The following is a 25,614-nucleotide window of genomic DNA, read 5'->3' as shown; positions in this document are numbered from 1 at the left end:
TTTATTAACTTATCTCTAAGTTTATTGTTTTTGGTTTCTCTGTCCCTTCATTTAAAGAATTGTTTTTAAACTTCTTTAGAATCACTTTTTTTTTTTTTTATGTAAGGCAAACTTACAGGAAAATGTCATTTTATAATCTGTAATATTAGCTTTATAAGCTATCTATTTAGTACGTCTGCCTCCCTCAGCTCACCAGCAGCATTTTCCAAAATCCTTAAGGCAAAATAGATAATACTTTCTTTCCTTCTGATAATATCATTGTTTAGTTACTGAGTATATATAACAACAGATTTTTTATGAAGATGACAGTACAGTGTTGACCAAAATTAGCTATTAACACAAATGAGGAGTTTTAATTGAAAGCCTCAACTATTTAAGTACAACATTTGGGCAGCTTTATATTAAGTGGAAAAAAAAACACACCTTACAATTATAAAACAGTTTCATAAGGCATGCGTATGCCAGCCTATCTGGCTTCTTCTGTTAGATCATTTACATGATTTGTTTCATTGTACCTGGGAATCTAGTATCTTATCTGCTGCCTATAAGAGGTGTCTTTATACCCAAACCTATCTACACTAATAAAAGACAAAGATGCTAATTGACCGTACCTTTGCTATGCCCATCAGCCAATCAGAAGAGTATGCAAATTAACCCAACAAAGATGGCCATTAAACTTGTGACCCAGGGCGGTGGGGCAGGACAGCGCGATCCGCCACCCACCCCACTGCCACCTGGGCCTGCCGTCTGCGACCCAGTGCGGGATCTGGGCCTGCCATCTGCCACCTGGGGAGCAGGCCTAAGTCAGCAGGTGGTTATCTCTCAAAGGGGTCCCAGACTGTGAGAGGGCACAGGTCAGGCTGAGGGGACCCCCCTCCCCCCGCTAGTGCACACATTTTTGTGCACCGGGCCTCTAGTTTTATCATAAGTAGAATAACAATAAGAGCAGCTAGTTTTTATTGAGATCCCACTATGTGCAATCCAAGTGTGTGTTGAGGCTAAGAGGTAGACTGTATATTTAAGCTACATCTGTCTAGCTCTAACCTCGTTGGGGACTGGGACTGTGTTCTAGGCCTTCCCACTTTGTGTGGGCATGTGTGTGGGTGTGTTTTGGAGGGCATCTTTATTGTTAGAGGGGGAAGGTAGGTGAGAGGGGGAAGAAGTCATAATTCTTAAAAACCTGTTAACACTGCTTCTGAAATACAGAAGTCTTTTATAATATCCCTCTCTCAAGAGGTATTCTTTATTAAATATCTCAGTCTATTTTAAATTATAACTTTGTAGATGTTAGCCGAACTGCTATTATGTGGTAGATTCTAGGATCAGAATTTTGGGGAGCATTGTAAATTAGATTTAAAACAAATAGCATAGCCTGGCTGGCATAGCTCAGTGGTTGAGCATTGACCTATGAACCAGAAGGTCACGGTTCAATTCCCAGTCAGGGCACATGCCCGGGTTGTGGGTTTGATCCCCAGTGTGGGCATGCAGGAGGCAGCTGATCAATGATTCTCTCTCATCATTGATGTTTCTGTCTCCCTTCCTCTCTGAAATCAATAAAATTATATATGTATAAAATAAAAGATAGTATAGTAGCTAGTATTGGGATTATCAAAAGATTTGTTAATTTAAACTCATTAAAGATTATAAAGTGAAACCTTATTTTAGAGGGAAAATATTATTTCTAGTCCCTTAGGAACTATTCATTGAATTATAAATAGTATGCTATTTATAATGACAATTTATTTTATGTATTAAAACTGCTTGAATTTTGATTTCTATATATAATATGCTATACATTCTCTCAAACCTAATAAAATATTTGTATAAGCATTCTATGATTCAGAGAGACTTTGTAGGCCAAATTAGTGTGGCTTGTTGCTGTCTATTGTGAAACATTCCAGATATGCTAAAAGGCATAAAGTATAACATACTATCCATATACCTAAGTCCCGCTCAGGACATAAATGGCTAGCAACATAATCAAAGTGCATGTGTTCTAATTGTATAACCCTTCCTCTATCTCAGGGATGACAACTACCGTATTTTTCTGTGTATAAGGCACCCCCATGTATAAGGTGCCCCCCACTTTTCCAACCCAAAATTAAGAAGTCAATATTTTAAACATAAAACAGAACACATTTTTATTTAGTAATTACTGCAGATAATGTTCACATACCAGTACTATATTATGCAGCATATCACTTTATTCAGCCTCTGTTGCATCACTGCTCTCTTCTTCATCACTATTAGTTCCAGACATATCAAGTTCTTCAACTTCTATTGTATCACTGCTGTCTTCTGAGTCACCGTCCATATATGTGAGATCATCCTCATAAACTGGTGGCATTTTCTGAGCTAACTTTGTTCGTGTTCTCATGGCCAACCCTTCTCTCCTCATGAAACTGAAGCACCATTTTGCCTTTCCTATAAAATCAACAATGTTCATTTCACTTGTAAACATTCTTGCCTGACATTGAATAAGCTTGGTTGGCATACATAAGCCACTCTGGTGCTGCTCCGTAATCCAAGTCTGAAGCCTTTGCTCCAAATTTGCCCATTTTGCTGGTTTTCCTCTTAAGGCTTTCTTCTCTTTTGGCATCTTAGGAGTTGTTCTTCCTGTTTTCTCCACTGTCTGATCACACACTCACTGGGAGGAGGTCCAGATTGTCTCTCTGCAGCTCTATTTCCACGCTCTTTTGCACAGCTGATTACATTCAGTTTGAATTTTGCAGAGTAAGACAATCGCTTACCGGTATTTATCTTTCTATTTTTTGACATCTTTATGGGCTCAGAACGTTCCAGTCCCTGTTGCATCTGCGCACGCTCCACCTCCACCTCCAATTACGGCATCACCTGACGTCAGTAACAATAAAGCTCGTGATTGGAGGAAGCCTGTTTGACAAGGTATGGGCAGCTATGCACCCGCGTGGCTCCCGCCTCTCCTGACTTCGTGTATAAGACACCCCTCGATTTTCAGTCTAAGGATTTTAGAAAAAAATAGCGTGTTATACACGGAAAAATACAGTTATCACCTCCTTTTCCACATAACAACAGCTACATTTTTTAACTTTGTATAAATGGTAGTATACTCTCTTTGACTACCGTTTTTTCATTCACCATAATATTTTTGAGATTTGCCTATGTTGAGCTATATAGTTCTAGTCCATTCATTTTTGTTGCCGGTACTCTCCATGCTTTACTTATCTGTTCTTCTCTTGATGGACATTTGTTTCCAGTTTTCATAATTAACAAATAATGTTACTATGAATGTTCTTTCACAGTTCTCCTTGTGCACATAGGTGGGGTACTGCCTGCAGATGAATTCGCTAGATTGAAAGGTATGTGTATCTTCAGCTGTACTAAGTATTGCCAACCATTTCCTAAAGTAGTAACCACTTGTGCTCCTTGACTGATTAAATTGTCATTGTTCTGCACCCTTGCCGACACTAGGCGTTGTCAGACTTTATGTCAATTTGATGAGTAATATATCACAGTTATTTTTTTAAATTTATTTTTTTTAATATACTTTATTGATTTTTCACAGAGAGGAAGGGAGAGGGATAGAGAGTTAGAAACATCGATGAGAGAGGAACATCGATCAGCTGCCTCCTGCACACCTCCCACTAGGGATGTGCCCGCAACCAAGGTACATGCTCTTGACCGGAATCGAACCTGGGACCTTTCAGTCCGCAGGCTGACGCTCTATTCACTAAGCCAAACCAGTTAGGGCCACATTGTTATTTTTTTTTTTTTTGTAAGAGAATATTTATTTATAAAATCACAGGTAGAAGAAATGGGCTGAGGAAACAAGTTCCACATTGTTATTTTTAATTCCCCTGATTACTAGTGAGATTGGACTTCGTTTCTTAGGTTCTACAGGTATTTTTTCTTAGCACTTGTATATTATGGCTAAGTTGTATATAAAGTTGAGAGTAACATGAAGTGGTTACTACTAATTAGAAATGCACTGTAATTATATCATTAAATCATTGGCAATTTTGCAGATTTTTTTGGAGGAAATAATTCTGGTGATTTTCTGGTAGTATATTTGAGAGAGCCTGGACTTTGGAATTAAATTGGTGCTTGAATCCTGGCTTTTTTTTTTTTTTTTTAACTTTATGACTTTCGGCAATTTGTACAACCTGTCTGAGTCTGTTTTCTCATCCTTAAAATGAGTGTAATAATTTATGACTTGGTGATAGAATAAATGCAATAACATTAACACCTGGCACATGGCCCTAGTACATGGTTTTAAGATGAAATAAACACATTAAACAATAATATGAGAGGTCATTGATACTGTGGCGTATAATTAAATCAACACTGAAATCTGGCAGCATTTGTGAGATTAAGATATGGTCTGCTGATAGTTGAACTGTTACAAACATACTTCATCTCAGGGCCAAGTGAGGAGACCCCCGGCATAGCAAATCCAAGGCAGCTGTGTGTATGCCAGGTATCTGTCTTTGGCAACCCCTGCTTGTCCTCATACATGAACCCGAGTCTCCCCTGCCCCCCATGTCACTTGTGTTCATCTTCTGTGCCATCAGTTTTCTGCCAGTCAGACTTTCAGCGACTGTGACGAGGCTGTTCAGGTGACAGCGGGTAGGTGGGAGTAACCTTGGGACTCTCGTGGGTGCCCGAGAGGCAGCGTTGGTGCGGGGGCTGTGCCAGACAGTATGGGAGGGATGGTCTGGGTGCCAGAGAGCTGATGGCAGAAATGCAGGCCATAACTTTGAGTTGGTGTTATTTAGACTGTTCTTGTGTCTCTTCCCACAGGAGTTTTTTCACATGGCTTCCAAAGAAGTGACCATCACAGTTCGCCTTATTCGATCCTTTGAGCATCGGAACTTCAAACCTGTGGTATATCATGGAGTTAATTTCAACCAGACTGTAAAGGAATTTATAGTATTTCTGAAGCAAGGTATGAGACACCGTAGTCATTTTGTTTTATTAGTATTTTGAAAGAAAATAGTTGACTATTACACTGATAATAATCTTTTAAAAAATACTTTGAAAGGTATTAATGTAGGTGAGAAGCCAGATGCTGGCCAGGCATATGTGGTCTCTCTCTCTCTCTCTCTCTCTCTCTCTCTCTCTCTCTCTCTCTCTCTCTTAAAATTAAAAACATTTAAGGTCCAGGTTTGCTTGTGACAGGCTTCTGTATTTGAGGGTTGATTAGTAAGGGAGTATGTGAAGCTAATTTAGGATGAAAAAACACATTAAACAATAGTATGAGAGGTTGTTGTTACTATGAGCTGAGTACACACAAGGCCTCCTGGGGAGCTGGTGGAAGGTGGCAGGCCTGATTTCACAGCCAGGAGGTGGTGAGAGCTGTGGGTCTTGCGATCACGGAAGTGACCAGACTAGCTGGTGCTAGTTCATCATTGCTCACTCCAAAACAGCGGACATGAAGTTAGTCTCCATTTTGATAGGCCCTTGATGGGTTTCTAACTTCTGTTTTTAATTGTTGAAGTTTTCCAGTCATCAATATTTGATTAAATGTTTAGAATAAGCTTTAATTATTTTAACTGAAGTGATTTATACATGGTATAATTTACAGATTTTAGCATGCTGGTCCATGAGTTTTGACAGAGGTATCACTTTATATCCAACTTTTTTTTTTTTTTTTTTTTTTACTTTGGCATAATTTCAGGCACAGCAATGTTGTAAAAAGAGGACAAAGAATTTCTGGATGCTCTTTACACAGATTTCCAAATATTTCCAAATATTTCCATATTGTTACATTTGTTTTCTTCCACCCCTTTTTTTCTTCCCCCTTTTATCTCTTACTCTCCTTACTGCCCCTCCCAGATTTTTCTTTCTGAATCACTTAGAAGTATGTGGCTGAAATGATTCCCCTTTATCTCCAAATATATCAGTGTGTACTACTATTTCCTAAAATCAAGGAATTCTCTTGCATAATGACAGTACAGTGACGAAAATCAGGAACTGATTTGAAAAAATGCTATTACATAATTGACAGATCTTACTGAGATTTTAAGTTTTCCAACAAGGTCTTTCTGTAACAAAAGAAAATTCAAAATCATGTTACATTCAATACCATTAACCTGAAATTAATTTCTTTAATCTGGAGTCTTTTATTGTATTTTATCACATTGGCAAGTTTGAATAGTACAGGCCAGTTATTGTATAGAATGTCCCTCAGTTAGGTTTTTCTGATATTTTCTCATGATTAGATTTAGCAAAGAACTTATAGAAGTGATGCTGACGTCATCAGGAGGCTCTGCTGTCCATGAGCCCCATTACTGGCAACAGTAACTTTGATTGGCTCAGGTGGTGCCTGCCAGTTTCTGCTCTGCAAATTTTAATTGTAATTAAAAAGTAAGTTATGGAGGTATATTCTGAGACCATGTATGTGAACGTCTTGTTACTTCTCAAAATTTCATCCACTAGTTTAGCATTCTTTGATGATTCCTGCCCCAGTCAATTATTATTATGATGATTGGTAAGTGGTGATTTTTCTTATTCCATCATTCCTGATACCTGTAATAGTTGTTTTTGTACAGTAAGGAAGAGCTTTCTGCCCCTCTCCACAGCCTCCACAGCATTTGCTTAATCATTTGTTTATATAATTGTGGAATAATGGATTCTTACTTTATTGAAGGGATTATTATCTTTTACTATCGTTGTTTATTTTGATGCTCTAATTATTCCCGTTTTGGTCTATGGTAGCTCCTTAAATATGGCTCCCTGTCCTTTTAACATGACCCCAGCATACTTTGAGCACTTTCTTACTTTTTGGTAGAGTAAGACCTTCCAGACTTGTCTTATTCTTTCCCTGCCCCAGCCCTAGGATCAGCCATTTCTCTGAGGAGCTCTGATCCCATTACAGAGAATGGTATTGGGAAACCAAGATCTTTTTTTTTTTTTTATAATATATTTTATTGATGTTTTACAGAGAGGAAGGAACAGAGATAGAGAGTTAGAAACATCGATGAGAGAGAAACATCGATCAGCTGCCCCTCCTGCACACTCCCTACTGGGTATGTGCCTGCAACCAAGGTACATGCCCTTGACCGGAATCGAACCTGGGACCCTTGAGTCTGCAGGCTGATGCTCTATCCAGTGAGCCAAACTGGTTAGGGTGGGAAACCAAGATCTTGATTTATACATATATGTGCAATGTAAGTGTGTATATCTGTCTTTTTTAAATGTTGTCAATTCTTGACATTTTACTTATTGACTTTGTAAATTTTCTAAACTCTTTTTCCTCACTTAAAAAATGTTTTTATTTCAGAGAGAGGAAGGGAAAGGGAGAGAGATAGAATTATCACTGATGAAAGACAGTCATTGATCAGCTGCCTCCTGCTCACCTCCTACTTGGGGATCAAGCCCACAACCCAAGCATGTGCCCTGACTTGGAATCATACTGTGACCTCTTGGTTCATGGGTTGATGCTTAACCACTGAGCAACATTAGCTGGGCCTCCCTTAATTTTTTTTCCTGTCTAATTTTGAGTAGTTTTATGATCATTATTACCTGAGTAAGGAGTAGGTGAGTTATGTAGACCCGTAGAGAAGACGGACTAGTCAACTTGGTGGTAATGATAAAATATTTCATAAGAACATAATTATTCCTTAAAGTAACTCTAGGCTTATTAGAGTATTATAGATATGTTTATTGCTGTGTTCTTGTTAGAGGGAGATTGAGAGTTGATACTAAGATACTGACAACTATCGAGTGTCCGCTTTCGAAAGGATATCACCAAAAGCATGTTCATGACATAGAAACAAATCCTACATTTTTATTTTAGTATCTGTGTGTTATGGGTTACAGTGTCTCAGTGTTGATACAGTGAGTGCTATGAGGCCCTTGGTACAGGACAGAGTAGGTTGTTCTTGAAGTCCTCAAGCATGAAGTGTAAGCTTCAAGCTGTTACAGTGGCGGGAAGATGTGTTCTTCCCAGGGTCACTGTGTTCTGTCCTTCCCAGGACCTAACGCTTACCCATTAGAGCAGCGGGTGGATCGCAGCTAGAGGCTCAGCTGTGCCCACTCACGTCTTTCACCCGTGTTAGCAATGATTTAACCCTGGCATGTGGGAAGTGTGTTCCACTGACTAAGGTAGTGGTTCTCAACCTTCCTAATGCCACGACCCTTAAAACAGTTCCTCATGTTGTGGTGACCCCCAACCATAAAATTATTTTCGTTGCTACTTTATAACTGTAATTTTGCTACTGTTATGAATCGTCATGTAAATATCTGATATGCAGGATGTATTTTCATTGTTACAAATTGAACATAATTAAAGCATAGTGATTAATCACAAAAACAGTATGTAATTATATATGTGTTTTCCGATGGTCTTAGGCGACCCCTGTGAAAGGGTTGTTCAACCCCTTAAGGGTTCGCGACCCACAGGTTGGTGACCCACAGGTTGAGAACCGCTGCTCTAAGGGGAACTTTTGGGGTACAGACGTTTTTGAGTTCTGGGATGTGTGCCCAGGCCTACCTTGTCATTTGATTGGGGTGCTGTACCATTTGAAAGGTTGCTGTACCACATATTTATCTTTTATGAATTGTGTGCATACAAAGACCAAGGAGTTTCATACTGAGGAGTTTTTGAAGTAATTGTGAAATTAATATGTATTAGGTACTGTGCTAAGAACTAGGTTATCTCATTTTATCCTCACACATCCCTCTGCATTAGGGAGTTATTCCCCATTTACGGGTGAAGAGACTAAGGAATGGAGAGATTAGGAAACTTGCCTGAACCCTAGCTTGTTTGGCTCAGTGGATAGAGCTTCGGCCTGCAGACTGAAGGGTCCCGGGTTCGATTCCAGTCAAGGGCACATGCCGGGGTTGTGGGCTCAATCCCCAGTAGGAACCATGCAGGAGGCAGCCGGTCAATGATTCTCTCTCATCATTGATGTTTCTGTTCTCTCTCCCACTCCCTTCCTCTCTGAAATCAATAAAAATATGTGGGGAAAAAACACATCACTTGCCTAAGATACATGACTATCCAAAGGCAAAGCTGCAGTTCACCCCAGCAGTTTAGCCACACAGCCTGTACTCTGAAACACTGCACCCTTGTTCTTCTCCACGGCCTCCCTTGCTTCAGTAGGATCATTAAAACAAGTGGATTCACAAGTGCTCTAGTGTTTCTCATCTGAGAGCTGGAAGGATGGTTTGACATTGTGGCATAGTGAATTTACCCACAGATACAATGTTCACTATGATGAATGATCTTTTGGGGGTTATTTTAGATTCCTTCTTGCCTTTCTGAATATTATTTTCATTTTTAAATTCTTTATCATTGAGAGTATTAGAGATGTCTAACCCCTTTTTCCCACCCCCTTGCCCTCCTCCACCCAGATCCTGCCCCACCCCAGGCCTTCACCATCCTATTGTTTGTGTCCATGGGTAATGCATATATGCATATAAGTTTTTTGGTTAATCTCTTCCCACCCACCCTCTTCCTCCTTCAGTCTGAGATTCGTCAGTCTGTTCCATGTTTCCATGCCTCTGGTTCTATTTTATTCATCAGTTTATTTTGTTCATTACATTCCTTGTTCATTTATTTTGATTTTTATATTCAATTATTGATATGTATTGCCATTTTATTGTTCATATTTTTAATCAGTTTTTCTTCATCTTCATCTTTGTCTTCTCCTTTCTCCCTTCAACATTTCATGTAATACTGGTTTGGTGGTGATGAACTCCTTTAGCTTTTTCTTGTCTGTGAAGTGCTTTATCTGATCGTCAATTAAAAATGAGAGCTTTGCTATCATTGTAGTTCCTTGCTTTTCATAACTTTGAATATTTCTTGCTACTCCCTTCTGGCCTGCAAAGTTTCTGTTGGGAAATCAGCTGACAGACTTAAGGGAGCTCTCATGTAGTTAACTTACTCCTTTTCTCTTGCTGCATTTAAGATTCTCTCTTTGTCTTTAACCTTTGACATTTTAATTATGATGTATCTGGGTGTGGGCCTCTATGGGCTCATCTTGTTTAGGACTCTCTGTGCTTCTTGAACATGTCAGTCTATTTCTTTCACCAGGGAGGGGAGTTTTCTGTCATTATTTCTTCAAGTAGGTTTTCAATTTCTTGCTCCCTCTCTTCTTCCTGCACCCCCATGGCGTGAATGTTGGTATACTTGAAGTATTTGTCTTTCTCTTTCTGACTTAATTTCCCCTAGCAGTATACCTTTAATGTCTATCCATGTTGTTTTTTTAAAAAATACATTTTATTGATTTTTTACAGAGAGGAAGGGAGAGGGATAGAGAGTTAGAAACATCCATGAGAGAGAAACACCGATCAGCTGCCTCCTGCACACCTCCTACTGGTATTGTGCCCGCAACCAAGATACATGCCCTTGACCGGAATTGAACCCGGGACCCTTCATTCCACAGGCCAACGCGCTATCCACTGAGCCAAACCGGTTAGGGCTATCCATGTTGTTTTAAATGGAAATATTTTATACTTTTTATGGCTGAGTAATATTCCATTGTATATCTGTACACATCTTTATCCATTCATCCATTGATGGACACTTACGTTATTTCCGTATCTTGGCTATTGTAAATAATGCTGCAATGAATAAGGGATACGTACATCTTTTTGAATTAGTGTTTTTGTATTCTTTGAATAAATACGCAGAAGTGGAAGAGCTGGATCACATGGTAATTTTATATTCTTAACTTTTTGAAGAATCTTTATACTGTTTTCCATAGTGGCTGCACTAATTTACAATCCCACCAGCAGTGCACAAGGGTTTTCTTTTCTCCACATCCTTTCCAACACTGTTATTTCTTGCCTTTTTGATAATAGCTATTCTAACAAGTGTGAGGTCATATCTCATTATGGTTTGGTTTGCATTTCTCTAATAATTAGTGATGTGGAACATCTTTTCATGTGCCTCTTGGTCATCTGTATGTCTTTGAAAAAATACTTACTTAGCTCCTCAGCTCACTTTTTATTTTTTAAATGTTTTTATTGATTTTTTTTAGAGTAAGAGGAAGGGAGAGGGGAAGAGAGAGAGAGAAACATCAATTGCTGCCTCCTGCACACCTATACCGAGGATCGAGTGTACAACCCAGGCATGTGCCCTGACTGTGAATCCATCCTCTGGGTGCATGAAACAGTGCTCAGCCAACTGAGCCACATCAGCCAGGGCTCTGCTTGCTTGCCTGTTTGTTTGTTTATCCTCACTGGAGGATATTTTTTCCATTGATTTTCAGAGAGAGTGGAAAAGAGGGGGAAGGGAGAGAAAGAGAGAAACAGCGATGTGGAGACACGTCGATTGGTTGCTGCTCAGAGTGGGGCCAGGGATCGAACCTGCAACCCAGGTACGTGCCTGTGACCGGAATTGAACCCATTCCCCTTTGGTGCACAGACCAATGTTCTAACCATAGATCAACACTAGCCAAGGGTCTGCCCACTTTTTAAATTGGGTTATTTGCTTCCTTTTGTTGTTGAGTTGTCTGAGTTCTTTATATATTTTGGATTTTTAGTCCGCTATTATATACTAAAGGCCCGGTGCACGGATTCATGCACTGGTTGGGTCCCTCAGCCTGGCCTGTGCCCTCTCGCAATCCGGGACCCCTCAGTGGATATAGTAGTGCGTGAAGTGGCAGGCAGCCGGAGAGGAGCCTGGGCCTGCCGCTATGCTGCTCCTGCTCATCCCGGTCCCCCTGCGCCTGCCGCCTCTGTCACTCAGTAGTGCTGCCATGGAGGCAGGACAGGTTTGCACTGCGCAGCTGCACTCGCCAGCTGTGAGCCTGGTGTCTGGCACCCATTGGTCAGCTGAATGGCACTGCCGCTGTGGGAGCCACTGACCACCAGGGGGGCAGCTCCTGCATTGAGCGTCTGTCCCCTGGTGACCAGTGTGCATCATAGTGACCAGTTGACCGGCTATTTGGCCGTTTGGTCACTTAGACTTTTATATATATGGACTAGAGGCCCAGTGCACAAAATTCATGCACGGGGGAGGGGGGGGTCCCTTCAGCCCAGCCTGCACCCTCTGCAATCTGGGACCTCTCGTGGGATATCCCACAGCAGGATTAGGCCTGATCCTAGGACATCCCTCTCACAATCTGGGACCGCTGGTCCTAACTGCTCACCTGCCTGCCTGATCGCCCCTAACTGTCCCCCTGCCAGCCTGATCACCCTTAACCACCTCTGTTTGCTGGCCTGATTGCCCCTAACTGCCCCCCCTGCCAGCCTGGTCGCCCCACGCAGCCTGCTGTTCAGTCATTTGGTTGTTCCTCACTACCACCCCCCCCCCCCCCCCCGCCAGCCTGTCACCCCACACAGCCTGCTGTTCGGTCATCCCTCCTTTTTTTCGGTCATGACAGCCCCTAGCTTTTTATATATTAGGGTAGATTTGCAAATAAGTAAGTTGCCTTTTCATTTTGATGATGGGTTTTATTGCTCTGGAGAAGCCTTTTAGTTTTATGTAGTCCCATTTGTTTATTTCTGCTTTTGTTTTCCTTGCTTTTGGAGTCAGATCCACAAACACATCACTAAGACTGATGTCAGGGAGCTTTCTGCATATGTTTTCTTTGAGGAATTTTAGGTTTTAACTCTTACATTCAAATCTTTAATCCATTTTGAGTTAATTTTTGTGTATGATTTAGGATAGTGGTCTACTTTCAATAGTGGCCTTCCTTCCCTCCCTTCCTCCCTCCCTCCCTCCCTCCCTTCTTTCCTCCCTTCCTTCCTTCCTTCCTTCTTTCCTTCCTTCCTTCCTTCCTTCCTTCCTTCCTTCCTTCCTTCCTTCCTTCCTTCCGCATATGACTGTCAGTTTTCCCAGCACCATTTATTAAAGAGACTTTCCTTTCTCCATTGTATGTTCTTGGCTTCTTTGTCATTTGTTAATTGTCCATATATGTGTGGGTTTATTTCCAGGCTCTCAATTCTGTTTCAATTTTTGTGTGTCTGTTTTTGTTTTAATATCATACTGTTTTAATTATTATAACTTTGTAGTATAATTTGAAATTAGAAGTGTGATACTACCAAATTTGTTCTCAAGATTGCTTTAGCTATTTTGGATCTTTTGTGGTTCTCTACAAATTCTAGAATTATTTGCTCAAGTTCTATGAAATAGGCCATTGAAAGTTTGATAGGATTGCATTGACTGTAGATTTCTTTGGATAGTATGGACATTTTAACAATATTAATTCTTTCAATTCATAAGCATGGAATATTTTTTCATTTATTAGTGTCTTCAATTTCTTTCATCAGAATTTCATAGTTTTCAGTGTATAGATTTTTTTTACCTCCTTTGTTAAATTTATTTCTAGGTATTTTATTCTTTTTGATGTAATTGTGAGTGGGTTTGTTTTCTTAATTTTTCTTTCCAATAGTTTGTTATTTGTGTATAGAAACACCACAGATTTATGTATTCTGAAACTTTACTGAATTTGTTTATTAGCTCTAACAGTTTTTTGGTGAAGTCTTTAGGGTTTTCTAAAAATAGTTTTGCTTATTTATTACTGATCTGGATGTCTTTTATTTTTTAAAAAAATATTTTTACTGATTGATTTTTAGAGAGAGAAGAAGGGAGAGGGAGAGAAACATCTCTGTGAGAGTGTCACATTGATTGGTTGCCTCCTGCTTGTCCCCTACTGGGAATCGAACCTGCAACCTGGGCATGTGCCCTGGCCAGGAATCAAAATGGCAACCTTTTGGTGCATGGACTGATCCAAATAACTAAGCTAAACCAGCCACAGAACTTTTATTTCTTTTACTTGCCTAATTGCTGTGTTTAAAACTTCCTATACTGTGTTGAACAAAAGTGGTGAGAATTGGCATCCTTGTCTTGTTTTTGATTTTAGAGAAAAAGCTTTCAGCTTTTTACTGTTGTGTATGATGTTAGCTGTGGTTTTTGTCATTTGTGACCCTTATTATGTTGAGATATGTTCCCTCCGTGCCTACTTTGTTGAGAGTTTTTATTTTAAATGGATGTTGAATTTTATCAAATGCTTTTTCTGCCTCTATTGGTATGATGTGATTTTTTTATCCTTCATTTTGTTAGTGGGATGTATCATGTTGATTGATTTACAGATGTTTAACCATCCTTGCATTTCTGAAATAAACCCCACTTGATCATGGTTGTATGATCCTTTTAATATATTGGTAAATTTGTTTTGCTAATATTTTCTTTTAGGTTCTCTCAGCCTACAGAGAAAAGAAATATATCAACCTTTCAACCTGTGTGTCTAGACATACCTATACGTATTTTCATGTTACCCCTTGTATCTATATGTTAAGCATGGGCTCTTACTGATGTTTCCAACTCGAATCCACCCCCACACGGGCATTCTAGCTTCCTCCCCTTGCTTATCTGAACTTTCTCATCCTTTTATTGGAGAAATTAAAGGATGGCTTTTCTCTGTTGCTAGTGGGAGTGGGTTTCTTGGGGTGCTGCTGGAATAAGCATTTCAGGAGCCCCCCACAGGAGGGTGAGATGTGGTAGAAGCTTTATTTGCATAGAATTATATTCCTCAGTTTCTAAAGTCCCATTTCCCTTAGTCCAGTCCTGGAAGAAGTGCAGCTGGGGATTTAGCAGAGTTAGAAGTAAAGCCAGTGTCAAGAGTGTCTGGGTCCAGTTTAGCGTTACGCTAGTTGCGGTCCATTAGTCCATTGTATGTGGGGTCCACATGCCTGTGAGCCAAGTGGACAAATGCAGGAGTGTGAGAGTTCGCAAATCAGGAGTGCCAAGCAAGACAATAAGAGGGCAAACTCCTCTGTTTAGGAACTTAAGTATCTCAAATGTTCCCAGGCTTGCAGTGGCCATGCCTACTCTGGCCAGTGACCTGTTCCCAGGTGTGACTGACATACAAGTATCTTCCCTATGTCACCCAGACTTTAATGAGCATGTGTCTAAACCAGCCATGGGCAAACTATGGCCCGTGGGCTGGATCCGGCCCGTTTGAAATGAATAAAACTAAAAAACAAAAAGACCATACCCTTTTATGTAATGACGTTTACTTTGAATTTATATTAGTTCACACAAACACTCCATCCATGCTTTTGTTCCAGCCCTCCGGTCCAGTTTAAGAACCCATTGTGGCCCTCGAGTCAAAAAGTTTGCCCACCCCTGGAAACGGTAGCTTCCTGGCAAAGCTGCTAAATGACATGCCCATAATATTTGGCTTTCCCTTTGCTCCTTTTCAATTAATTATTAACTGGGTTATTATATGGTCTTTACTAAAACAGTGGGAAGCCTGGCTCCCATCATCGTCCACCCATTTACTCGATTGTTTAATTCCATGTACATTACAGCAGTGTCAGAGCTGTTCATCTGTAACCTGTCGGAAGCAACTTGATATTAACTAGGGTACAGTGCTTTTGTGTATTTACTTTGGCTTTAGTCTCACAAAATCTGTTTATTGCCAAAGTTATTTAGGTTGGCATCCTTTCTTCGATTCCCTCTAGTAAGGTTGTTTCATGTGTTTGTAATACAGTTAGATTGTTTTGTTTCCGTCTTCATTCTTTCCTGGGATTCCCTGACTTACTAAATGTTTTTGCTTTTTTTTTTGCTTTTTACTTTGCATACATTAAGATTCACTCTGTGCTATAACGTTCTATTTTGACAAGTGAATAATGTCATGTAGCCACTGTTACAATTGTTTCACTGCCCTAAAAATCCCATGTGCTTCACTTACTCATCCTCCCCACGGAGTTCCCAGCAACCACTGATCTTTCTTATCGTCTCTGTAGTTTTGCTTTTTTTCCTTTCTTCCAGTATATCATATAATAGGAATCATACAATATGTAGCCTTTTCAGACTGGCTTCTTTTACTTAGAAAGAATGAGGGTTGTCTATGTCTTTACACAGCAAGTCATGTCTTTTAGTCTCCTTTAATCTGGAACAGTTCCCCACCTTATTTTGACTTTCATTGTATTGATTTTTTTAAAAGAACAATCATGTCAGTTTTATAGAGTGTCCCATAATCTGGTTTTGTCTGATTGTTTTCTCATTATTTAATTCAGGTTAAACATTTTCAGCAGAATTATTGTGTAGGTTGCAGGTCAACAAACTATAACCTGTGGTCCAATCACACCTGCCTCCAGTTTTTATAAATAAAATCTATTGGAACACAGCCACACCATGTGTTTACGTGCTGTGGTGCTTCACTGGCAGAGTTGTGTGGTTGCGACTGTGTGGCTCAAAGCCCAATGATTTACTAGCCGGCCGTTACAGAAATAGCTTGCTGACCCCTGATCTGTGTGGTTCCTCCTCGTTCAGCACAGCAGGACACTGTATATCAGTATGTTCCATTATTGATGAGACAGGTGGAAACCACTTGGTTGAGATACTGTCCACCAGATTTCTCTGTTGTAAAAGTATCTTTCAAATCAATAAGGATTGGATGGAGTGGTAAATAAGAAGACTGTATGCGTATCTTGTTTCCAGTGGTTTCAGCACCTATTGATGAATTGTTGGTGTTGCAACATCGGGATTTTTTTTTTCTTACTCTTTGATTCCTGGCATTCTTCTGTAAAGAAGCACTTCCCTGATGCCCCTCTTTTTTAGAAAGGAATGGGTTAGTTTTTCAGTAGCACAGTCATAGCACATTATCATCTTCTCACAAAGGCCCTATGCCTTCCAACACAGTGTGGAGGTGATGCGCTTCTGTTTATACCACACAATGTACTACAGAGGCTTTCGTTTAAATGCTCAACCTGTACATTTAAAACACAAGATATACTGTTTTCTGTGGCTGTGCCTTATGGGATAAGAGTATAACAACAAAGAGAGTGTACTAAATAATAGTGGTTAGCTCTGGGAAGGCAAGGGTAATGGGATTAGGGGGGGACAGAAAGAAGGTTTTAACTGTGCTCACATCATATTTAACAAAAGAAATAAAGGATCTGAAGCAGTTATGACAATATGTAAACATTTGTTAAACTTGGTTGGTGGGTTCAATGGCTTTTTTGTTCTGTTCATCATACCTTTTAATGTTTAGGCTATTTCATAATTAAAGTAAAAAGCATCTTGATACAGCTTAGCCTTGGACTATTGCCATAATATCTGATTGAACCCCTTATGAGATTAGAGTTTTAGGACATTGTTCTGATTAACATTAGCTGTTTGGTATTCTTGCACATACAGGTTATCCATTGAGTTAGTAAATTTATTATTTTTCCTTACGTGTTTGTGCTTTCCTAAAAGTCTTCAAATGTAGGTCCAGCATCTAGTAATAAGTTTCAACATATAGCGCTTCTATTTTCAGAGCTTTTACTATGAGGTGAAGAGTTATTTTATTAAACATTGATATTCTAATAATTTTTCAGACTTTACTGATTTTTATATTGCTCTGTGTTTCAAGATTTTAAACTCCTTTGTGGCATCCTAATGCCAGCAGTATATTTATTAAGTTGTCTTATTTGTCTAATAATTTTTCTGTAGATGCCCTCTTTTGGAGACCTAAATGAATGAGTAGAGTTAGTGGTTACCTTCTTGTGAACTTTCCAATCATGAAATATTAAATTTTTTTTTTGCAGAATTATGTAATTTTGAATTCTTCTGTAAAAGTTCATTAATTTTCAAAGTTAAGTTCAAAGGTGGGGAAACAGAATGAAAGAAAACTCAGTGCAAAGTGGAAAATAGTTTCAGAATATACTAGGAATAGATATGCCACAGACTTTTGCTTTCATCCAAGATGGAGAAACAGGACTGGACTTATTCTTCTACTTGAAACAACTAAAAAAACTATGCAAGCCAGCCAGTGTTGCTCAGTGGTTGAGCATCAGCCCATGAATCAGGAAGTCATGGTTCCATTCCAGGTCAAGGCACATTCCCGGGTTATGGGCATGATCCCCAGGGCTGGGGGCATGCAGGAGACAGCCTATCAATGTTTCTCTCTCATTGATGTTTCTATCTATCCCTTCCTCTCTCTAAAGAAATCAATAAAAATATTTTTTTTTAAAAAAAAATTAAAACTGCAAAGTATATGAAATAATGATTTTCAGAGATTGGACATCAGTAGCACAAAGCTGTTGTCCCCACAGTGGGGGAAATAAACAGGTGACCCCTATGATTACTGCCTGGAGAGAGTGTGTAGGCCACAGCGCGGGGCAGGGCGGGGAGTCCAGGCAGACCCTGGCAAGTTCCATGAGTTTATGAGTCAGAGCTGGCAGTCTGGAATGGAGCCCGGAGAAGTCATAGGGCAGAGTCCTGGAATAGAGAGCTGTACAGAGCGTGAGCTCTGAGTGTGCATAGCAGCTTGGATGAAGTGGAGGGCATGAGTCATCAGTTGAATGAGATTAACACAAGTGTGTAAGGAAACTACTAGAAGCCATGCAGAGAACCATATGACCATAACAGAAGGCAACATGCTCAGAGCTCATAAAGGGCTTGGAATAGTTCTGTTTGCACCAGCCAGAGTGGAAAACTACATACTGGGGGGAGTTTCTAGAAGGGTATTTCTGCAATATAATAGGCAAAAATTAGCACTAGACTAGATTCTGCTCTGCTCCCACCTAACAAAGCTCAAAAGCAAGACTCAAAAGGATCTGTTGCCAAGTAACTTAACTGTGTTCCAGAACAAAGCTCAGGGTGTTTATAAGAATACAAATATATCCAGCACTCAATAAATGTCCTGCAACAAATCAGCACCTACCAGTCATGTAAAGAGAAAACATGAACCATAATTAGTAGAGAAATAAGTCAATTTGAAACCAATCCAGGAATGTTGCAAATGACAGAATTAGTAGACAAGGACAATTAAGACAGTTTTTTAAATAACTACATTACAAATAGTTAAGAAGGTAGAAGAAAGATTGAGCATATTGAAGATGGAAAATACTTTAAAAAAACAACAATCCAGAGATAGAAAATAAAATGTCTAAGATGGATATACACTGGATAGCATTAACATGTAGATAATATGAACAGAAGAAAGATTAGTAAACGTGAAAACTTAGCCACAAAATATCTGAAATAAAGCACAGACAGACAAAAGACTGAAAGAAAAATAAATAGAGCCATAGGGAGTATATGGGGCAACTTCAACTTCCAGTAGCCAAATATACATGTAACTAGAGGCCCGGTGCACAACTAGGGGTCTCGCAGTCTGGGACCCCTCAGGGGATGACCACCTGCTGGCTTAGGCCTGCTCCCCGGGGGATTGGGCCTAAGCTGGCAATCAGACATCCCTCTGGCAGCCTGGCAGCCCTCGGGGGATGTCCACTTGCCAGCGGAGAGCAGACCTAAGCTGCAGTCGGACATCTTTAGCGCTGCTGAGGAGCCAGGAGAGGCTCCCACCACCACCGCTGTACTGGCAGCCATCAGTCTGCCTTGTGGCTGAGCAGAGCTCTCCCATGTGGGAGCTCACTAACCACCAGAGAGCAGCTCCTGCATTGAGCGTCTGCCCCCTGGTGGTCAGTGTATGTCATAGTGACCAGTCATTCCCAGTCTTTCTGCTGTTAGGGTCAGTTTGCATATTACCCTTTTACTATATAGGATAGAGGCCAGCTGCGCGGGTGGGGGCCGGCTGGTTTGCCCTGAAGGGTGTCCTGGATCAGGGTGGGGATTCCGCTTGGGTGCCTGACCAGCCTGGGTGAGGGGCTGATGGCTGTTTGCAGCTGGTCACACCGCCTTCAGAGTGGGGGTCCCCACTGGGGTGCCTGGCCAGCCTGGATGAGGGGCTGATCGCTGTTTTCAGGCTGGCCGGCGACTGAAGCTCCCAGCCTCTCCTTTTTTTCTTTTCTTTTTTTTTTTATTCTGGGATTTATTTACCTTCTATAATTGAAACTTTGTTGCCATCACTGGAGCTGAGAGCCAGCTCCTACTCGCTCCAGCTCTGAGGCCCGGCCTGCTGAAAGCAGGTATCTGGGGTTTGTTTAGCTTCTATAATTGAAATTTTGTTGCTTTCGGAGCTCAGAACCGGGCCGCGGCAGGCAGGGAACCTTAGCTTCCTCCATCACTGGAGCAAGCAAGCCTCCTGCTCGCTTCAGCTGCGTGGCTGCTGCCCACCATCTTGGTTGGGTTAATTTGCATATCTCACTGATTAGCCAATGGGAGGCATAGCGAAGGTATGGTTAATTACCATATTTGTCTATTATTAGATAGGATTGGAGTCCATGAGGAGAAGATCTGGGACAAGGAAACAGAAGACCTATTTGAGGAAATTATGGCTGAAAATTTTACAAATGTGGTGAAAATTATAAACCCACATATCCAGGCAGTTTAACAAATCCTAAAAAAAGCTACATCAAAGCATATCATAATCAAATTGCTTATAATTGGTAATAAAGAGAAAATCTGAAAAACAGCCAGAGGAGAGAACCAAGATGGCAGCATAGGTAAACGCCAGTACTTGCCACCTCCCACAGCCACATCAAAATTACAACTAAAATACAGAACAGCCATCATTGAGAATTGCCTGAAAGCTGGCTGAATGGAAGTTTCACGACTAGAGAAGTAAAGAAGAAAGCACACTGAGACTGGTAGGAGGGGCGGAGGCACGGAACAGGCTGGTCCAACACCCACGTGTGCGTTTTTATAATAAGGAGGGATATCTTAGCTGCAGAGGCCTCTTATGAGGATTAAGGGGTCCAAGCCCCATACTGGGGTCCCAGCCCCATACCAGACCCCCAGCCCAGGGTTCCAGAGCTGGGAAGAGAAGTCCCCATAACTTCAGGCTTTAAAAACCAGTGGGAATTGTGGCTGAGTGACAGTGAGGCTGCTGGAAATGCAGGCAGTTCCTCTTTAAGAGCCTGCACATGAACTTACATAGACTTGCTCCCTCTGAGCTCCAGCACTGGGGCAACAGCTTGGGAAGATCCAGGGACATATGGGGAGGAACTGGACTGTCTGGCATTGGAGCGGCTTTCTCTCAGACAGGGACGCTTGCAGAGGTCATTGTTCCTGTGCGGAGACCTCCGCAGCCGCAGAGCTGACTAGCAGCCATATCTGCATTTCCATCAGCTTAGCTCACTGTGTTCACTCCACCCTGGTGATTCCCTGAGCTCAGCCCCATCCAATTTGAAACCCCACCCAAACTGTTTGCAGTGGCTTTTTCATATGAATGCCCTGTCCTGGGTCAGGCTTTAGACTTTGCTAAAATCTTTCAAACAAGCAGTGACTGGTGTCAGTGTGACCCATACCTAGCAATAAGAGGTCCAAAACAGCTTGGCCTCCCCTGGGCTCTGCTAAGCCCACCACAAGTAGCAGCCATCTGTAGATTGCTCTGTAGCTCCTGCTGGGTGGCCCCAGGCAGTGGCTGACTTTGCACCTCTCAGGAAGCCCCAGAGCCAGTGCACCTGATGGACAGCTTCAAAACATACCATATTATAACTTTATACATACATGAGCGACACACTCAAGGGGCAGGCTCAATTGTGAAGCAGCACAGCTGTGGAGCAGCACAGCTATGAGGTGTCCCTTGGGAGATGCAGCCCCGATCTGCTCCACCTGCTTCCTTCACTCTGCCCTGCGCCGTGCAGTGCCAACTTGCTCTGTGCCAGTCTACTACACACTGCTTGCTGTGCTCTGCTCCATTGTGGCCTGGTGAGATGTCTTTAGTGTTTCATCTCTGGTGTTTGAGCTCCAGCCAGGGAAATGCAGTCTTTAGTCTTCAGTGGAAGGGAAAAATGCACTTCAGGGCCAGAGGGGAGCTAGTTTACTAGACAGAGATCTGCAACCCTGATCCCTGATTGGTTCATGCTCATGCAAATGAGGACTCCAAATTCTCACAGTTTGACTAGTTCAAAAGTCACTGCCTTGACTGGTCAGAGTGGAGCTGCCCTGATTGATTAGTGAAGATGCTGATAGGAGATGCTGTGCAGTTCCAATGGATGGAGAAAGCCTCAATCCTATTGGTTAAAATAGGATTCCAGGAACTCCTTTATAAGGGCTAGCTCAGATGGCAGAAACACAGTGCAGGCAGGCAGTTCAGTCCAGATTTCTCCCTGAAGTGTGGTTTGCATGAGAGGCCCCTGTGTAGAAATGGCTGCCAGACTCTGCTTTTACATTTGAGACCAGTTAGCCATCAGTAGCCTTCTGGGTAGGTATCTTCTTTCTCAGGGTCCACAGGTGCTTTGCTATCAGATCTCACGGACACCTTCTGTTTCACCCTCTTCATTCACTTATGTCATCTGGCTGCCCCCTGTAAACTTCGTTTGTCTCAGAATCTTCTCAGGAAGTTTTTATTTGATATTTAAACATTTATTCTTGGAACCAGCCTGTTGCAAGTCTGCTCTAGTGCTGGGCTGAGCGACTGTAATGTGCAGCAGGTGAGAATCATACCCTTCAGACGTAGCCCTGGCTGTGAACATACCTTTGTTACAGGATTTACACAGGAACATGGGCTCTCAAGAGTGGGGACTTGTTTTGGTAACTTCTTCTTTAAATATATTTTTAGTGATTTCAGAAGGAAGAAGGGAGAGAGAGAAAAAGATAGAAATACAGTGGGGCCTTGACTTACGAGTGTCCCGACTAACGAGTTTTTTGAGATACCAGCTGTCTCTCAGCTGATTTTTTGCATTGAGTTGATAGAGTAATTTGAGTTAACGAGCTCCTTAACGAGCTCGGTTTCAGAACGAACTAAACTCGTAAGTCAAGGCCCCACTGTATCAATGATGAAAATCATTGATTGGATGCCTCCTGCACGCCTCCTCCTGGGGATTTGCCCTGACTGGGAATCGAACCCTGATCTCCTGGTTCATAGGTTGAGGCTTAACACTGGTTGGGTGGTAACTTCTTATTGACCCTGTCCCTGAAATATCTGGTAATAGGGACTTTAAATGTTGTAACATGAATGAATGTGTTGTATTTTAATTTCCGTATGTGTTTGACCTCTAAAAAGCATATGTACTTAAAAAACACACTTCCTGCTTTAGCCGGTTTGGCTCAGTGGATTGAGTGTCAGCCTGCGGACTGAAGGGTCCCAGGTTTGGTTCGGGTCAAGGGCATGTACCTCAGTTGCAGGCTCCTCCCTGGCCGGGCCCTGGTCAGGGTGTGTACAGAAGGCAGCCAATCAATGTGTTTCTCTCACGCCGATATTTCTCTCTATCTTTCCCTCTTTGTTTCACTTTCTCTAAAAATGAATGGAAAAATATCCTTGAGTGAGGATTAAAGAATAATAATAAGATAAATAAAGACAAATCGTTAAACAACAAAACAAAACACATTTCCTAATTCAGATGTGTGGGTTTTTAGAGTTTACTTTAATAGGTAACACATTCATGTAGTTTTAAGATCAAAATATAAAAGGAATAGAGTGAAAGTCTCCTTCCCACTTATGTTCTCTGTCTGACCAGTACAGCATGCTCCCTCCCACCAAAGTATAAGCAATGCAAACATATATTCTTATTTTTTCTTTTTACTCAAAAGGTGGCTTATTAAAAACTAGAGGCACAGTGCACAAAAATTTGTGCACTGGCAGGGGGGTGGGCGGGGAGTGTCCCTCAGCCCCACTTGTGCCTCTCACAGTCTGGGACCCCTCGGGGGATAACGACCTGCTGGCTTAGGCCTGCTCCCGGGTGGCAGAGGGCAGGCCCAATCCCTAGGTGCCTGCCCCGCAGCCCCTGGTCAGAGCAGGGCCGATTGGGGAGTTGGGGCGCCGCCCCCTGTTACACTCAAGGCAGGGCCGATGGGGAGGTTGTGGCGCCACCCCCTGTCACGCACAGAGCAGGGCAGATCGGGGTTGGGGCGCCTTCCGCTGTCACACACAGAGCAGGGCGGATTGGGAGGTTGCGGCACCGCCCCGTCACGCTCAGGGCAGGGCTGATGCGGGGGTGTTGTGGCGCCACCCCCTGTCACACACAGAGCCGGCCGATCAGGGGGTTGGGTCGCTGCCCCCTGTAACACACAGAGCAGGGCTGATGGCGAGGGGGGGGTGCAGGGTTCCGGTGCCGGGAGGCCTCGCAGCTCCACTGATCCCTGGGCCGGCCTCGCTGTTTGGCTTTGCTCCACTGCTTGTAGCCTGTGTATGCAAATTAACCGCCATCTTTGTTGGTGGTTAATTTGCATATCGCCCTGATTAGCCAATGGGAAGCATAGCGGAGGTACGGTTAATTACCCTTTTTGTCTTTTATTAGATAAGATAATGTTCAACTTTATGCCTTCTTTGCTGTCAACATATCTTGAAGATCTTATGTTAGGAGAGAGCTTCCTACTCCTTTTTTTTATTATTTTACATTTGAAAAATGTTTCATTGTTTGGGCATATTCTAATTTATTTGACAAGTACCCCCAGTGAAGGACTTTTGGATTTTTCTAAGCATTTGCTATTTTAAACAAGCTAAAGTTCCTACATTTGTATGTATACACACAGGTGTGTGCAAAGTCTATATGATAAATTCTCTAAGTGGAATGGATGCACATGTTATTTTTGATGTATATTACTAAATTGCCCTCTGTAGGGATTGTAGCATCAGATGTTATTAGTTAAAGCTAATATCGATATTTGTAATACTGTTTTAAAAAGAATATTTGCTCTGTTTTTGTTTTCTTTGCTGAGTTATCTGAATTTTGGTAAGAGTACTAAGGTTGTTCTAGATCAGGGGTGGGCAAACTTTTTGACTTGAGGGTCATAATGGGTTCTTAAACTGGACCGGAGGGCCGGAACAAAAGCATGGATGGAGTGTTTGTGTGAACTAATACATGTTAACATTACTGCTGGTGAAGGAGCGGAGGGGAGAGCAAGAGAACCCTCCGCTCTTTCGGCTCCGCCGAACGGGCCAGATCCGGCCCGCGGACCGTAGTTTGCCCACGGCTGTTCTAGATCATTGGTTTCCACTATGGGAAAAGACTCTCAAGGGGTTCCCAGATTTACATGCTAAACGAACCTCAACTATATAAAAAGATAATGTCATACATGTGAACTCTGTATTTCAAATGTACATAGGTGAGATTGTCCTATAAAATAAAAGCCTAATATAGCTAGTGTCCAACTTTTCACCAGTCACTATGATGCGCACTGACCACCAGGGGGCAGACGTTCCGGTAGGTTAGCTTGCTGCTGGGGTCCGGCAGATTGGGACTGGGTGAGAAGGCCGGACATGCCCTGGAGCCCTCCCATGGTCCCTCCCCAGCTCTGATTGGCCCCAATTGGGACTGGGCCAGACAGGCCAGACACACCCTGGAGCCAACCTCCCGTGGTCCCTCCCCGGCCTCTAAAATATTTCTTCTAATTAATTTCCTTTCAATGTGCATGAATCCGTACACCGGCCCTCTAGTGTTTACTAAAATGCCAGTTTATTCAGTAGTGTCGCTGAATTCTTGGCTCAGCTGGTAGCAGCTCGGATCTCATCAGTGGTTCCCTTGTTTCACATGACCTTGGACCTTGCCAGGATGTCAGCTTTATTTTGTGCCACATCAGTTGTTGTGTTTTTTTTTTTAGGTAGCTTAGACTGGAGGTATGGGAGTACAGAACCAAAAGACTGAATATACTTTTTATAATAAAAATGATCTTTTTCTTATAGATATTCCTTTAAGGACCAGCCTGCCACCACCATTCAGAAATTATAAATATGGTAACCAATTTTTCTTCTTATTTTAAAGCATATATTAATGTATGTCACATTAGTTTTACATTGATATGAATTTAAATTTGGTTTTCAAAAAAGAATTTACTATTTGTAAGTAAAAAACAATATGGGCATTTATTTAGAAATATAGGAATTCTCATAGTGTGTCTTT

The 25,614-nt window shown here is 41.7% G+C and overlaps 1 protein-coding gene across 6 annotated transcripts in view; it reads left to right on the top strand.

Moving 5' to 3' along the window:
* Positions 1–25,614, top strand: part of LOC308522199 (UPF0538 protein C2orf76 homolog) — a 120,343-nt gene that overhangs the window by 33,422 nt on the left and 61,307 nt on the right. For 3 of the 6 annotated variants that reach the window (XM_081095453.1, XM_081095448.1, XM_081095452.1), the window contains exons 2-5: positions 2,793–2,904; positions 3,300–3,338; positions 4,780–4,924; positions 25,398–25,448. In XM_081095453.1, the coding sequence (XP_080951579.1) occupies positions 4,792–4,924; positions 25,398–25,448 (184 nt within the window). In that variant the 5' untranslated portion in view covers positions 2,793–2,904; positions 3,300–3,338; positions 4,780–4,791. Of the gene's footprint in view, positions 1–2,792; positions 2,905–3,299; positions 3,339–4,416; positions 4,457–4,779; positions 4,925–25,397; positions 25,449–25,614 lie in introns of those variants that run through there. The other 3 variants (XM_081095449.1, XM_081095451.1, XM_081095450.1) reach the window with 3 other exon arrangements.

This window comes from Myotis nattereri (genome assembly GCF_964212035.1).
Source record: "Myotis nattereri genome assembly, chromosome: 7".
NCBI classification, from domain to species: domain Eukaryota; kingdom Metazoa; phylum Chordata; class Mammalia; order Chiroptera; family Vespertilionidae; genus Myotis; species Myotis nattereri.
Note: the sequence above shows the minus strand (reverse complement) of the source record. Positions and strands in the feature narration are given on the sequence as shown.